General features: G+C 40.2%; 1 protein-coding gene across 3 annotated transcripts in view; it reads right to left on the reverse strand.

Moving 5' to 3' along the window:
- camk1b (calcium/calmodulin-dependent protein kinase Ib) overlaps positions 1 to 8,071 on the reverse strand; it is a 79,718-nt gene extending 71,647 nt beyond the window's left edge. For 2 of the 3 annotated variants that reach the window (XM_017712158.2, XM_017712166.2), the window contains exon 1: positions 3,930 to 3,942. In XM_017712158.2, coding sequence (XP_017567647.1) covers positions 3,930 to 3,940 — 11 coding nt within the window. In that variant the 5' untranslated portion in view covers positions 3,941 to 3,942. Of the gene's footprint in view, positions 1 to 3,929; positions 3,943 to 7,984 lie in introns of those variants that run through there. The other variant, XM_017712175.2, reaches the window with a different exon arrangement.
- Between the last annotated feature and the right edge of the window lie 5,043 nt (positions 8,072 to 13,114).

Below are 13,114 nucleotides of genomic sequence, written 5' to 3' on the forward strand. Positions count from 1 at the left end.
TAACATGAGCGTCTGAAATCTAATCTTGCCTATCGAGTGGAATGTCGCTCTCAGATCACATGCACACACAAACACAATATATGCTACTGTTCAAAAGCCAGGAAACAATGTTTTCAGTAATATAAAACAACGTAGCTGTAGAGAGTTGTATATTATATCTTCATGTACCTAATAATTAGCTGGACAATTTAATCTAACTAATTACCATTTCTTAACAGTAAAGGTGTCCAGCACAGTGAATGGAGATCTTGAAGATTCTAATATCAAGCCACTGTCTACAACAGACCCATAGAGTTGAGCCTTCTTCTCACAGTGGATGGATAGACACAAACAACTGTGGATTTTCTCTGATCTGAAGCAAGAGAAGAGCTTGATTTCATCCTCTCTCAAAGATGAAAGCTCAAAGTATTGTTTATCTGATGGCGAGAGTCTTCCAGGTCTTCCACGGTTCTCAGGAATCCAATTTTACTTTTCTAAAAAATGCTTTTTCGACTCCAGTTTTCCTCTCGTTTTCATCTGGCTACCCCTTATGCAAGTAGAATATCCCATGCAAGTTTAAATCTAAGAAATATTTCCACTGGAATGGAATAAATGAAGGTTTCAGACCTTTGCACAGTACTGTATAACCCACATTCAATTAAGTAACCAATCATACCTACAATGTTATGTAACTATTCCTGCTAGCACATTTTCCCCCACACCAATTCATATCATGTTTATTAATACTAAACAAATAAACAGGGTGGAGCAGGGGCTCCCTGTCCCTCCCTGGAATGCACAACGCGTTTATTTTTACGGTCCACGGCGGCACCACTCTAGACAAAGAGAGGGCACATAGGGCATCGCAGTAATCGGAGGGCTTCACGGACCAAAATAACCCACTTAATAACGGCCCATATTCTGGGCCTCTAGAGATGGATGTTGTGGGTGCTGTGCCAAACTCGGGCCTCAGGCCTACACTGGCAGACTGACCTAGTCTACACTTAATGATGATCTATAGCTTGGTTATGTGTTAATTGTCCATTGCACTGGGGATGCAAAGGGATTTGGGATACTCTTGACCTAGTCTAGATTTAGCAATACTCTCTACAACCTACGAAAAGAAACTGCAGTGCAGTTGTCACTGGATGGTACTCATATATATGTATATATTAGTATATATACTACACTGCAATTATATTCAAATTACATTGACTGCCTCTACCCTGAACTGACTACAGGCTTTTTATTTTTTAATTTTTGTTCTTAAAAAGTTCCGATATAGTATAACCAAGCACCTTTCTCCTGGGAAAGTGAACCTGTCACTTAATGTGTACAATATAGTCCTTATGGTCCAGTTGTACTCCTTTAAGGGTACATTTACACTGCTTGTTCCTTAGGGTGACAAATTTACCTGGATAATACCCTTTTTATAACAGGCATTATTTACTTCCTATCTACTATATTAATAATCACATAGTCCACTGATTATTGTAATGAATAAATAAGTATTCAGGAAAATAACAAACCACGCAATTTCAAAACATTTCATTGGAAAGAGAAAGCCTTAGGGGTGTAACGATTCAAAAAATGTATAACTGGGTTCAATACGATATATTATATATGATATAATTAATCTCTCAATTTGATACAATTTTTAATACAGGACAAAAAGGAGTGCGTGAAAATCTGCCCAATATAACTATGTTTCCATTTTCAGTTTATTGCAGCACTCAACATTATAAAAAGTAGATTTTATAATAATGTGCTAGCCACAAGCTAATATTAGCCCTGAGCTTGTACACTTGTGTGCTTTTCTTCTCTGCTCTCGATCTTGAGGTATAGAGCAAGAGACATTGTCAGATGGAAAGTCTGCCCTCATTGTAGGCTTGTTTATTTGTTTATTATCTCTGCAGTCAGAAGAAAACATTATATCTCCAAAATGGTAACTTTACAGGAGAAGGAAAAAAACTACTTTACTTTTAATGTAAGTCAATGGAACCAGACACCCCCCCACCCCCCCACCCCCTCCCACAGAAAACTTACATTTTCTGATTTGCCATTATTTTCCCCACCAACAATAATTCATTTAAAACCTCAATACACACAGATTCACAGTTCATTTTAGATGGACAAATGAAATGGTTATACTGGCACGCTAAGCATCAGGACCCCTTGTTCCCTATCAGTAGGTTTCTCTACACTGAAGCATTTCACATCAAGCCATGAATGACTTTACTTACATCCCCACCATTTAATTATGCAGAAATTAGGAATAATTTATGGAATTTCCATGTAATCTGACGGGTGTGCTGTTGTAATGTGAGGTTCATGCTGCCATTTAGACAGCGATGCTGCAAATGAATGTTTCTGATGATCAATTCAACCTCTCATGAAATGAGGAACGAATAAGCTCGGATCAAACGCTGTTAAACCCTTTACTGAGAGACACTGTATTTTACGCTCTCTGCAGATGTGTTAGCTTCTCTATTCAGGGCTGAACTCAGTTCACTCACAGATCCCCTTCTCTGACAGAACATACACTGGCGGGGACGCCGCATTCGTTTCCCACGGCACCGGTTCTGAGAATGTCTCCATAGATACCAAAGAGAGGCGTCTCTCCCTCTCTCTGTCAAACGCTGGCAAAGATAGATTGGCTGCAACAAAGGAGGAGTGAGCTAGGCAGCTACAGCAAACAGTGCGCGTGCTGCTTCGCAAGAGACTGAAATTAAAACAGCGAGTGTCACAGCTGACCGTAGGATGAAGGGTTTCACTTCCCTAACAGAGCAACGATGGCGCAAAATAAAAGCGTTGCATATTGGCTAAAGCTTTCACAAGTTGCTTCGTTTGGGGCAACCAACGGCAAATGACATTAAAGCATGTTTAATCTGAAGAGGCCTGTCAAACATGAAGCACTCATGAAAATAGGACTGCTCGACTAAGCCATTCTGCAGTCAACGTTAAGGTATTAAGCTTAATCTTAATGTATTAATGTTTAATCTCAATCCAAATCGATGGGTTTCAGACTGTCTGTCATTGAGGAGGCAGTGTAGCTCAATAAGCACTGAGCTACCACAGTAATTTAGATTTGACTTGGTTCATATACGCCTAATTACACCATCACTTGAAGTCACAAATGATTTGGACTGCTCCTTCTATCATGGAAGACTTTTATGGGAATAATTGAAAAATAAGGAAATTTGATTAGTGGCAGCTTGAAAAAACATCAAACAGAATAGACTACAACTTTTGGGCTCTGAACCAAAATAAACCATGATTTTAATGAGGACCAAACATAAGCAAGCATGCTTTTTTTAAAATATATATGTTTCCGAAACTTCATTCAGCTAAGTCATCAAACGATTTCTTTCCCAACAACGAGGCTTCAGAAAAATATGTTCCCTTGAAATATCTGCATTCCAGGCAGCTGGCAAGCTTGAGTCGGCCGTCTTTAATATCCAAGACAGCTCAGAAGGTCAGCGCTAGAAGATACCTTTCATAGAAACATGCAAGATCATGGCAAAGATAAAACATCAGGTCCTGTCCTTTGAAAAATGACAATGATCCAGGGTTGATTTCAACCTATGCTGAAATTGGGGGATTGAGAAGATCCTTCAGCAAGCATATAGACATTCATTGGAAACTCAGGCAAGAGGTGAGGTAAGGAGCTTTCTCAAGAAATATCCAGAGTAGGGCCTGAAATGTTGGGTGTTTGCATGGGTATGCATGCAGGGTGAATGGTCAGAAAGAAGGTTCAGGTCATCACCAGTTGGTTCAAACCCAGGAAACAGAAGGAATAAGAGAGACTGACCCGCATACATAGGAAAGATCGTCAGGCAAGCTTGAGAAAAACTAGCTACCCTACGATTTGGACACAATGTTAACGTCTATTTCCGCATGCAGCATTCATAATATTGGGAAATCATCACATATAAGGTACAGGTACTCACTGGTTTCCCATGGCTGCTCAGAAGGTAGAAGAAACACAAAAATAATGACACCGCAACACTCTCAACCTGGAGCTCAACACCATCGTGGGGGAACACTCACAGGCATGTGTGAGAAACAAAAAGCTTCAGGTTCAAATTCAATCTCTAACCACAATAACTCACAGGAAGCAGAAAGCCCATATACATTGCCCCAGCTGTATTAACTGTCACAAGGGTTATGCAAAAAGGCCAAACTGTTGTTCACTCAACACGCACACTGTTGTTGCTGTACTAACCCGAAGCTTAAAGGTACAACTGAACATCGAGCTAATCCCCTTTAAGATTAGTATCCATTGTAAATTATAATGCATGGCTCATCCAGTTAGCAAGTAAGAGGGTTTCACACCTATTTCTTTCATTTGCAGTCACACTAATATTCATTATTACCCTTAAATATACAACAGGCAATAGACACAAAGAAACACACCAAGAAGGGCTGCACAGTATGAATGCACCAATATGAAAATCCAAAATTTTTCCATGCTGGCACGTACATTAAAAACACATACTGGGACCCGGATTAGCATTACAGGCAAATGTAACCCTTAAGTAATTTAACCCCAAATGTAGTCGACCAGCCAAAACTTTGGCTTTTTCAATTTACTTCTGGAGTGGTGAGGCTAACATTGCTAACAAACATTACAATTCAATAGTCACCCAAATAGGCCAAACTGTTTCTGAACAAATACTTCACCAAAACATTTCTCAACTTGTTCAAACCATATCCAGGTCTTCATCAAGGTCGTGCAAACTTGTCAATGTGGTTTGGAGCACAGTATGACTTACAGTGATGTATAAAAAAAATAAACAAAACTCTCTAAAGTGGGCAGCCACTTTAGACATAAGGTCTGCATTCGTAAACCACCTCAGTAGGAGTAGGAGTGCTGATCTAGAGTCAGCATTTGGTGCAATCACCCTCATAAATATGGAGGAATCTGATCCAAGATCAGCCCTGCTTTGTTCATACCAGCTGATGAACCAATGGCTGCTCTTATCGGGGAAGTTTTACTGGTTTTTATACCTCACGGTGCTCTAAAGCACATCGGCAAGCCTGTGCAACATCAATGAGGACCTGGACATGGTTAGAGCAGGCAGAGAGAAGTTTTGGGGAGGTGAACAATCTGAGTGACTACTGAGATCTAAATGTTCTGCTCCACAATAAACACACTCAAATACTGGTTTGACGACTTGTCCTTCCACAAAATAATCCAATCAGCTTGCTGTTTTAGCTGCAAGCGGGAAAAGGGCCCCTCTCTTTGTGGGAGTGCAGTAGACAGAACAAGCTAAAAATAAAACACAAATACCGTATGAGCCAAAAGTTAGAAACGATTTATGTTGTTTTTCTATGATTTTATCAGTAAGATTTAATACTTTTTTTAATGTTAATGTGGGGTTTATTTCAGTTTTATAGGTCTGTCCTCATCCAAAGAGAGAGGAGGCTGGTCTTGTATGAGTGGAAATAACTGCCCAGTGGCATTGCCAAGAAGGACAGACCTCCCTATGAGGACTTTAACATCAATCAAATCTAGAAAAACTGTCCCATTGTGATATTTTTAAGTAAATATCTGCCCATACTTGTCATCATGCTTCCCTACTACACTGAAAACTGTTCATTATTCATTATTTTGATATTTTGTCTTTGTGATACTGATGCAAATGAGTCCTTAACCACTCGCAATTTATTTTTACTGTGCAATCTGAGCTTGAACAATTGCATTGTCTCTGTGGGAGTTTTAACGACTGCAATCCAACAAAAGCAAATCATTTTGGTCAAAATGCCAGTGCCAATCTTTCACTGTGTCAAACTGATTCACCAGTGCACTTTTAAATATATTGAGAAACGTACTGCAATTCCAATATGCAACAATATGAGCGCAATGGGTGCTGCACTACAACTTCACCATCTTTTAGCCTTAATAGTCAAACTACTCATTAATGATACACCATTTTCACCACTGACGTCCTCAATACATGAAGAAATGGCTGCATTAACACGCAAAACACATTTAGCCACCCGAAACATTTTCCATACACCCTCCTGCCCGGTCCGAAGGGCACCAAAATAAGGCAAATGTGCGCCGCTAACGATGAGGAGATGGCACTGCGAGGCAGTACTTTGCAGACTTGCTACTCGCTCTTTTATGACACTTTGATTATCTGCATCTGATAGCAATCTCTTCCTGGTTGTCTGACATTTGCAATACATTTGGCTCTAGAACATAAACCTAGCATGAAGCTGCGGCGGGGGGGGGGTTCCAGAGAGGGGCGTAAATGCCACCAACGCAGAAGAGGAAGCCCAGCTTTTGTGATGTGGCTCTCTAAATTACAAAGCAAGACGTTGTTCTATGCTCTTCTCTACTTGTACTGTTGTGGGAATGAGTGAGCAAGAAAGGACAAGTAAGAGTGAGAATGCTTTTAAATTCAGTGCTACTTTCATTTTACTCATTTTGGACAACTAGGCCACAGTAACCAATACAGTTTCACCTGGAGACCATGGCAAACGGTCTTTGACTTCACTGATTTTCGGGCCTATATATGGAAATTAAGCTCCAAAAAAACAGCCCGTTTAAAAGGTAACATGTTCACAAGGTCAGGAAAACCAGTGTATTTACATGTATTCACCTATTCAGCCTACAGCAATTTAGCTCTGCACAATCACACTGAATTCTTAGGGATAAAGAGAGATTGGAAAATGGCTGTGTAAAAAGGAATTGTGACTGGTTTGGTACATAAAAGCACACAAATGCAGTGAGTTGACCAAAAAAAAAAATTAATAATAATAATAATAAAAGAAAATGTAGGATATGGGCCATTTAATTGAAGTGATTGTTGCCTTTCAAAAGCTTAAAAGATAACCAGAGCAACAGAGATGAGAAGAGAAGAGATGAGAAAAGAAGAGAGATGAGGAGAGATGAGAAGAGGTGAGGAGAGGAGAGATGAGGAGAGGAGAGAAGAGTAGAGAAGAGTAGAGAAGAGATGAGGAGAGATGAGGAGAGAAGGGAGAAGAGATAAGAGATGAGGAGAGATGAGAAGAGATGAGGAGAGATGAGAAGAGGAGAGGAGAGATGAGAAGACAAGAGAGGAGAGATGAGAAGAGGAGAGATGAGGAGAGATAAGGAGAGATGAGAAGAGATGAGAAGAGATGAGGAGAGATGAGGAGAGATGAGGAGAGAAGAGGAGAGAAAAGATGAGGAGAGATGAGAAGACAAGAGAGAAGAGGAGAGAAGACAAGAGAGGAGAGATAAGGAGAGATGAGAAGAGATGAGAGATGAGAAGAGGATAGATGAGAAGAGATGAGAAGAGAAGAGAGAAGAGATTAGGAGAGAAGAGAAGAGAAGAATGACAGATGCAACTGTCTGATGAAACTTGACCCAAGGGAGTAAATATTTACCAGTCTTCATTCAGCAGGCAAGAACATGCATTTATTTGACCTTTTATGGAGTTTTTACAAGCTTCTGTGGCTTCTGTTTTCACCCTGGAGGTTTCCCTGTTCCTCTTCCTCCTTAGGATTCCATAAACGCTGAGGCGTCAAACCTGACTGGTGACCCCTTTCTTGTCTTTTTCTCAAGCATTTTCAGTCTTCTTGTCGGAGCGGTCTATGGTAAACCACTTCCACTCCCTCATTCATAGTAGGCTTTCCTCTCGATAGTGCTGCAGATAAGCCTGTGTGCCTGCATGACAGCTTACAGTAGGCTTAGGCTAAAGCCATTCACATCCTATGAGACTTCATACACAGCGAAAAAATGAGCTGGACCTTCGGCTTAGCCAGACACCAACCTCTTCTCGAAGTTTTGCTAGTGAGATAACGAAGGTCTACGGACCGAGAGCGGCGGTTTGGATGAGAGTAACCGTTACTGAAACATCACCAGTCAAAGTGTCGAGCACAAACAAACGAAACCATCTGTTTAGGCGGGTCACTAACTTACGAGCGACAGCAGGAAGCTCAGATACGTCTACCCGGTTTACATTTCACCCGTTTTGGGAGAGAAAGACAGAGTTGGAAGCGTCACTCTTACCTGAAGCTGATGGAGGAGCAGATGTGTCCGCCGCCCGCTGGATCTTTATGCGGATGGCTTTCTGCTCGCTGCTGCCTTTCACCAACCCAAAACCGGCACGCGCCTGACGTCACTGGGCGGGGGAACGCGGAGGGGCGGGAATAGTGTAACTCTTAACCAATCACAGACGCAGAGCGTTTTCAGGTAGTCAGTGCGCGATTTTCATTGGCTGATATTCTCGGCTCTTTTTATCGGCGGCGAGCTGCCATTAGATTAACCCGTCAATGTCAACAGCTCTAAATGTTCAATACTCAGCCCTGCTGCTAAAAAATGATTGTTTATCACTTTATTTATCATATTAAATCCCACATTTTGGAGATTTCTTTAAACAAAACCACAGAAAATGGAATTTTTGTTTGTGAATAAAATTATGAAAATGATTTTTTTTTAAACATTTTTTTAACTGTTTTTTTTCTTTATGGCATTTTTCCACATAATGTGTGGGTTAAAATATTTCAAGTAAACGGAAAACGAAACACAAAGAGAAAGAAAATGCTCTACCCTAAACTAAACTATTCCAGGATCTGGTTGTAGGCTCCTTCATACGTCCAACTCTGTACATACCAAAGAGTGTAGAAGAATATCACATAATAATATCCTAATATGAAAAACAGAGCCGTGTAGTTAGAAACAAAATCCTCACGGATGTCAAACACATCTGGATTATTGTACACTACAGTGGAACTTCACATATAATCTATTATATAATAGATATAATATGACATACCATTACCCTATGTTATAAACACAATGTATGCATATAATTACAACTAAGGAACTATGCTTTGTATTTACTTAACTAGGCTATTTACCGCATCGCCTCAGTCTCATAAAAACACTAAGCCTAGTTCAAACATGCTAACAAAGCGGTGACATTATTAAACAATGCAGCATGTATTTAACAGCAGTGTTGTGTCAGTGTGATCTGTAGCACTGTATACACTGTAAAGCATGCTCTCATTCTAGCCTGCATTTGCCTGGAGGCTGCTCCTCTCTGAGGTCTGATCTGTTCAAGCATTACGGCACCTGGTGGTGAGAGCGTTTATTCTCTGTTAACTCCTGTCTCATCAAACCACATATTGCAGAAAAAGAGAGCTAAATGCAGATGAAATCCCACCACAGTGCTACTACAAACTATGATGCATAATAACATGTATTAACTAGCAGACTAGAAGATTCTAGTCCGAAATAACACTAATTGTAGCCGCAGTTGAACCTAGACTCATAACAGCGTTTCTCAACCGCTGCGCCGTGGACCACAATTGGACCACAAGTATGGCCGCAACACAGCCTCTTGTGGTCCGTGGGCCTAGACCAGGGGGGAGGTCATACTCATGCTCTTATAATTTCCACCTCAGTACCTTTGGCCCAAGTCTAGCATGTCATGAGTGGCCCACGCTACACGGTGGCAGTTTTCCACACGACAGCTAACCTATCATTTGTAGAAGGTGGTAAATAACTTCTGGGAACTCAGGCAATTGTCTGCAGCTTAGCTAGCTTAGCAATAGCCTCATAGCAGTTTGTGTCACACAACTCTTGGGTGAATTTATTGATTTCACGTTTCCCAAAAACATTAAGCTGGTTAGATTTAAGGCTTCATTTAAGCACAAATGGACTAACTGTCAAAAAGTCCTGTGTATCTTGGCCAATAAAAATGTTGTTAGCTTAGCTAGCTTGCACTTTAGCTAGCCTGTTCAGTTAGCGTTGGCCCTGTGCTAGCTATAGTTTATGCAACGTAAACCTGGTGGCCTCAGAGTTATAAACAGTTTTGTACGGATTCCTGCTGGGTGGCAAGAATAATGCATGGCCACAACTTAGAAAGGCATCAGAACAAGATCCTAACATGGGGCCACGACCTAGTAAGGCATGGGGATTAAATGATTAAGCCTTGACCATGGCTTAATTATGTCACTCCTATGTCTTACTAAAGAATTAATAAGCAACACATTATTTTAGTTAATACCAGATGTCACTACAGGACTCCGTAGATCCAAAACACAACTTTGAAGTTTGACCAAAATATCTTAGAATTACTGGCCATTAATATTAAGAAAACTGGCCATTCATTTTCTTTTACTCTGCCTGCTGTGGAAAGCCTGTGTCATACATGTTTTTCTACAAACTTGTCTCTGTGTTTGGGAGAAGCAGTGGGTTTACATTTGGTAGGCATATTCCATCATGGAAATTCATCTTTTGTAAGATATGCTTTTAATTCCTCCCTGTAAATAAATGAGAAATACTCAATAGTAAATGTTCAGCTAAATGCTTACACTTGTGAGTTGTGGAAACATTTTACATTGTATTCATTCAGTATTGTGTATGTGTTAAAAGAATATTTTTGTATTTTTTTTTTATGGTTGGGCCCTGTACCTGTCCCCTCTGCAGTCTTCAGGGGGCCCAAACCCTGAATAATGCCAAGGGACGCAAGTGACGGTGGATGGAGAAGGGCAGCCACCAATGACTGGACGACAACAATGGCCACAAGGGCCATGAAGGTGGTACCCAAGTCCCGATCTCCACCACACAGTCCCCGCCTACTTTTGCATGGGCCTTCATCCTCACTCAAGGTTCGGGCTCCGCATTCCTGCTGGATCTTGAGGGACCCGGGGGACTGGTGCATGCCACGATTGTTTATAAATGTTTTTAGTTATATAAACGTTAAGCTAAACGTTTCCATAATGTTAGTTGTCGTCTAACTGTGCAGGCTTTGTGAGCAACGTTCTAATAACATTGTGACGCAAACCATCACTACAACGCGTTTTCAAAATGTTTCAGGAACACTCTTTCAGTTTAATCTACTTGGAACCTTCGAATAATTTTGCTGAATGTTGTGGGGATGTTCTTTGTTAGCTGTGCACTACTGAGATTGTATCACAGGGAAGGGTGTTCTTAGGCATGACGGGGAAGTTAAGTAAAACCATAGACTGTATATAAATACGGCTGTGTCCAAAATGTCTTCCATACTACAGAGTAAGCCAAAGCAGTACACGAGAATAGTTAGCCATAGTAATCGCAACTCTTTCATTGCACAGGTGTGTTCTTTATTTAGGGTTCAGGTTAGAAACGACAAAATAAACTGAGAAAAAAGTCAAAGAAACAGACTGAAGAACAGAAGGTGACCATTTGGTGGAGTTGGGAGATGGTTGGTGGTCTTACTGCTGCCAGCGCTGGTGTCTTAAATAAATAAACAGATGTGCATAAGACATCAATTAAAACAACACATATAAAACTAGAGTACACCTATAGAAAAAAGATTTTGTGTTGAGTCTCATGCACTAGGATGGGTTCTAGATGGTTGTGTCCTGCGGTGTAGAACTCTTTTCCTGCACAGGTGTGTTCTTAATAAAGTTTCAGCTTAGAAAGGATGTAATGCAGAAGATAAACGTAAACGGAGGCAAAGAATAAAACAATCTGCTCTGATGTCATCGGGGCCGTGGCTCTCCGCGCATCTTAGGATCTTAGGTGTATTGTGACGTCACCGTTGTCTGATTGGCTGAGTTTGCCTTACACCCTGAATATGAAATGTGAACTCTTATTTGTAACTCTTCTTTAAAACTCTATATAAAACAAATTTCTCATTTAGAAATGCAGCTTCAGGAGGTCAAACAGGAGTAATTAATTACTCATTACTATGTTATTATTGTATTACAGCTGGACAAATTAGAGTCTGCTTAAAAAAATGCAAGAATAACAGTCCAAATTAAAAATAAAAGAACTTTTGGTTGTTTATTGAACTAAATGTGAGTTAGCAGTGAGAAGCCTAACAAAGCTAAACCAATTATTGTTGTCATTGTAATTATTATTGGGTTTCTGTGTGGGTTAGTTTGTTGTATGTCTTATTTTTACTATTGTGCTTGCATTGCTTAGACAATATGATATATATATATATATATATATATATATATATATATATATATATATATATATATATATATATAAAGCAATAAAAAAGTGAGGAAAGAAAAGAAAGAGTGGCAATAATGAAACGAGTGAAGAATAAAAGGAAGAAGAAAATAATGAAAGGAAAAAGAAAAAATGACAGTAGAGAGGAAATAATATAAATAAGGACAGAATGAAGTGAAAGAGGAAAAGCTGAAGTGAAAGAGAAAAGAATGAACATACATTCCTCACAGACCTTTCACAACTACCTCGTTAAATTTCTTTCCTTTAGGTCGGCCCTACCCCACCCATACTCGGGTTCACATGGTATTTAGGGGTATTTGGGGGCCCCATATTGGCTGGCTACTCCAGCGTTGATTGGCTGCTAACAGCTAACCCACTCACCACAGCGGTGCTAATTTTAATAGCAGCAAAGTGTTTACAATTCTTTTTTCCAGGTTTAGTAATGCTTCCAGAGCTGGTTTATGAGGAGCCTGGCCACGCCCTACTCCCCACGGTATATCAAAACCAGGACTGTTAAACAGCAGGGGGCACTTGTGAGGATGTCCTCAATGAATGGGAGCAAATGGAGCTCAACGGCTAAAAATGAAAAGTTAAAACAGTTTCTAATCAATTGCCCAGAACATTTCTTTAATTTTAGAAACTAGAAGGATGTATTTCACTAAAAAGCTTACCTATATATTTCCTCTTTTCTACAGCAAACGGGATTTGGGCAGCAGGAGGTGGGCATTGCTACTAGTGAGCGCCGATTGATTGGCGAGCCCAGCAGCTCATTGGCTGTTCGCGCTCACTGACTTGATGGACGTACACGAGGTGCCGTTTTAAACTCCTATAAACTCGAGTTTAAAAGTTCTTAAAATTATAACGACGGTGTTAAAATGTTTTATGATATTCACTGTTCAGGAAATGACCGCATTCTTTTACATTAAAACCGTTTAAGCATTTATAAACTATGTTTTTGCTCAAATGCTCCATATCAACCCATCCATTTTGGACTCGCTCAGGAGCGCCCTCTAGTGTTTGAGAAAACCGGAAGACATTGCAGAGTGGGAATTCTCTCTACAGGTTCTCTCATGCTTCCACACATTAACTGAGATCTTACACATTTCATCATTTGTCTTCAATTTGGGAAATGAGTAACAATTCACTGTTTACACCAGTATCTTGGGAAAGTTTTCAGATTTACAAACA

The sequence above is a fragment of the Pygocentrus nattereri genome, chromosome 21 (genome assembly GCF_015220715.1).
Source record: "Pygocentrus nattereri isolate fPygNat1 chromosome 21, fPygNat1.pri, whole genome shotgun sequence".
In the NCBI taxonomy this organism is placed as follows: Eukaryota; Metazoa; Chordata; class Actinopteri; order Characiformes; family Serrasalmidae; genus Pygocentrus; species Pygocentrus nattereri.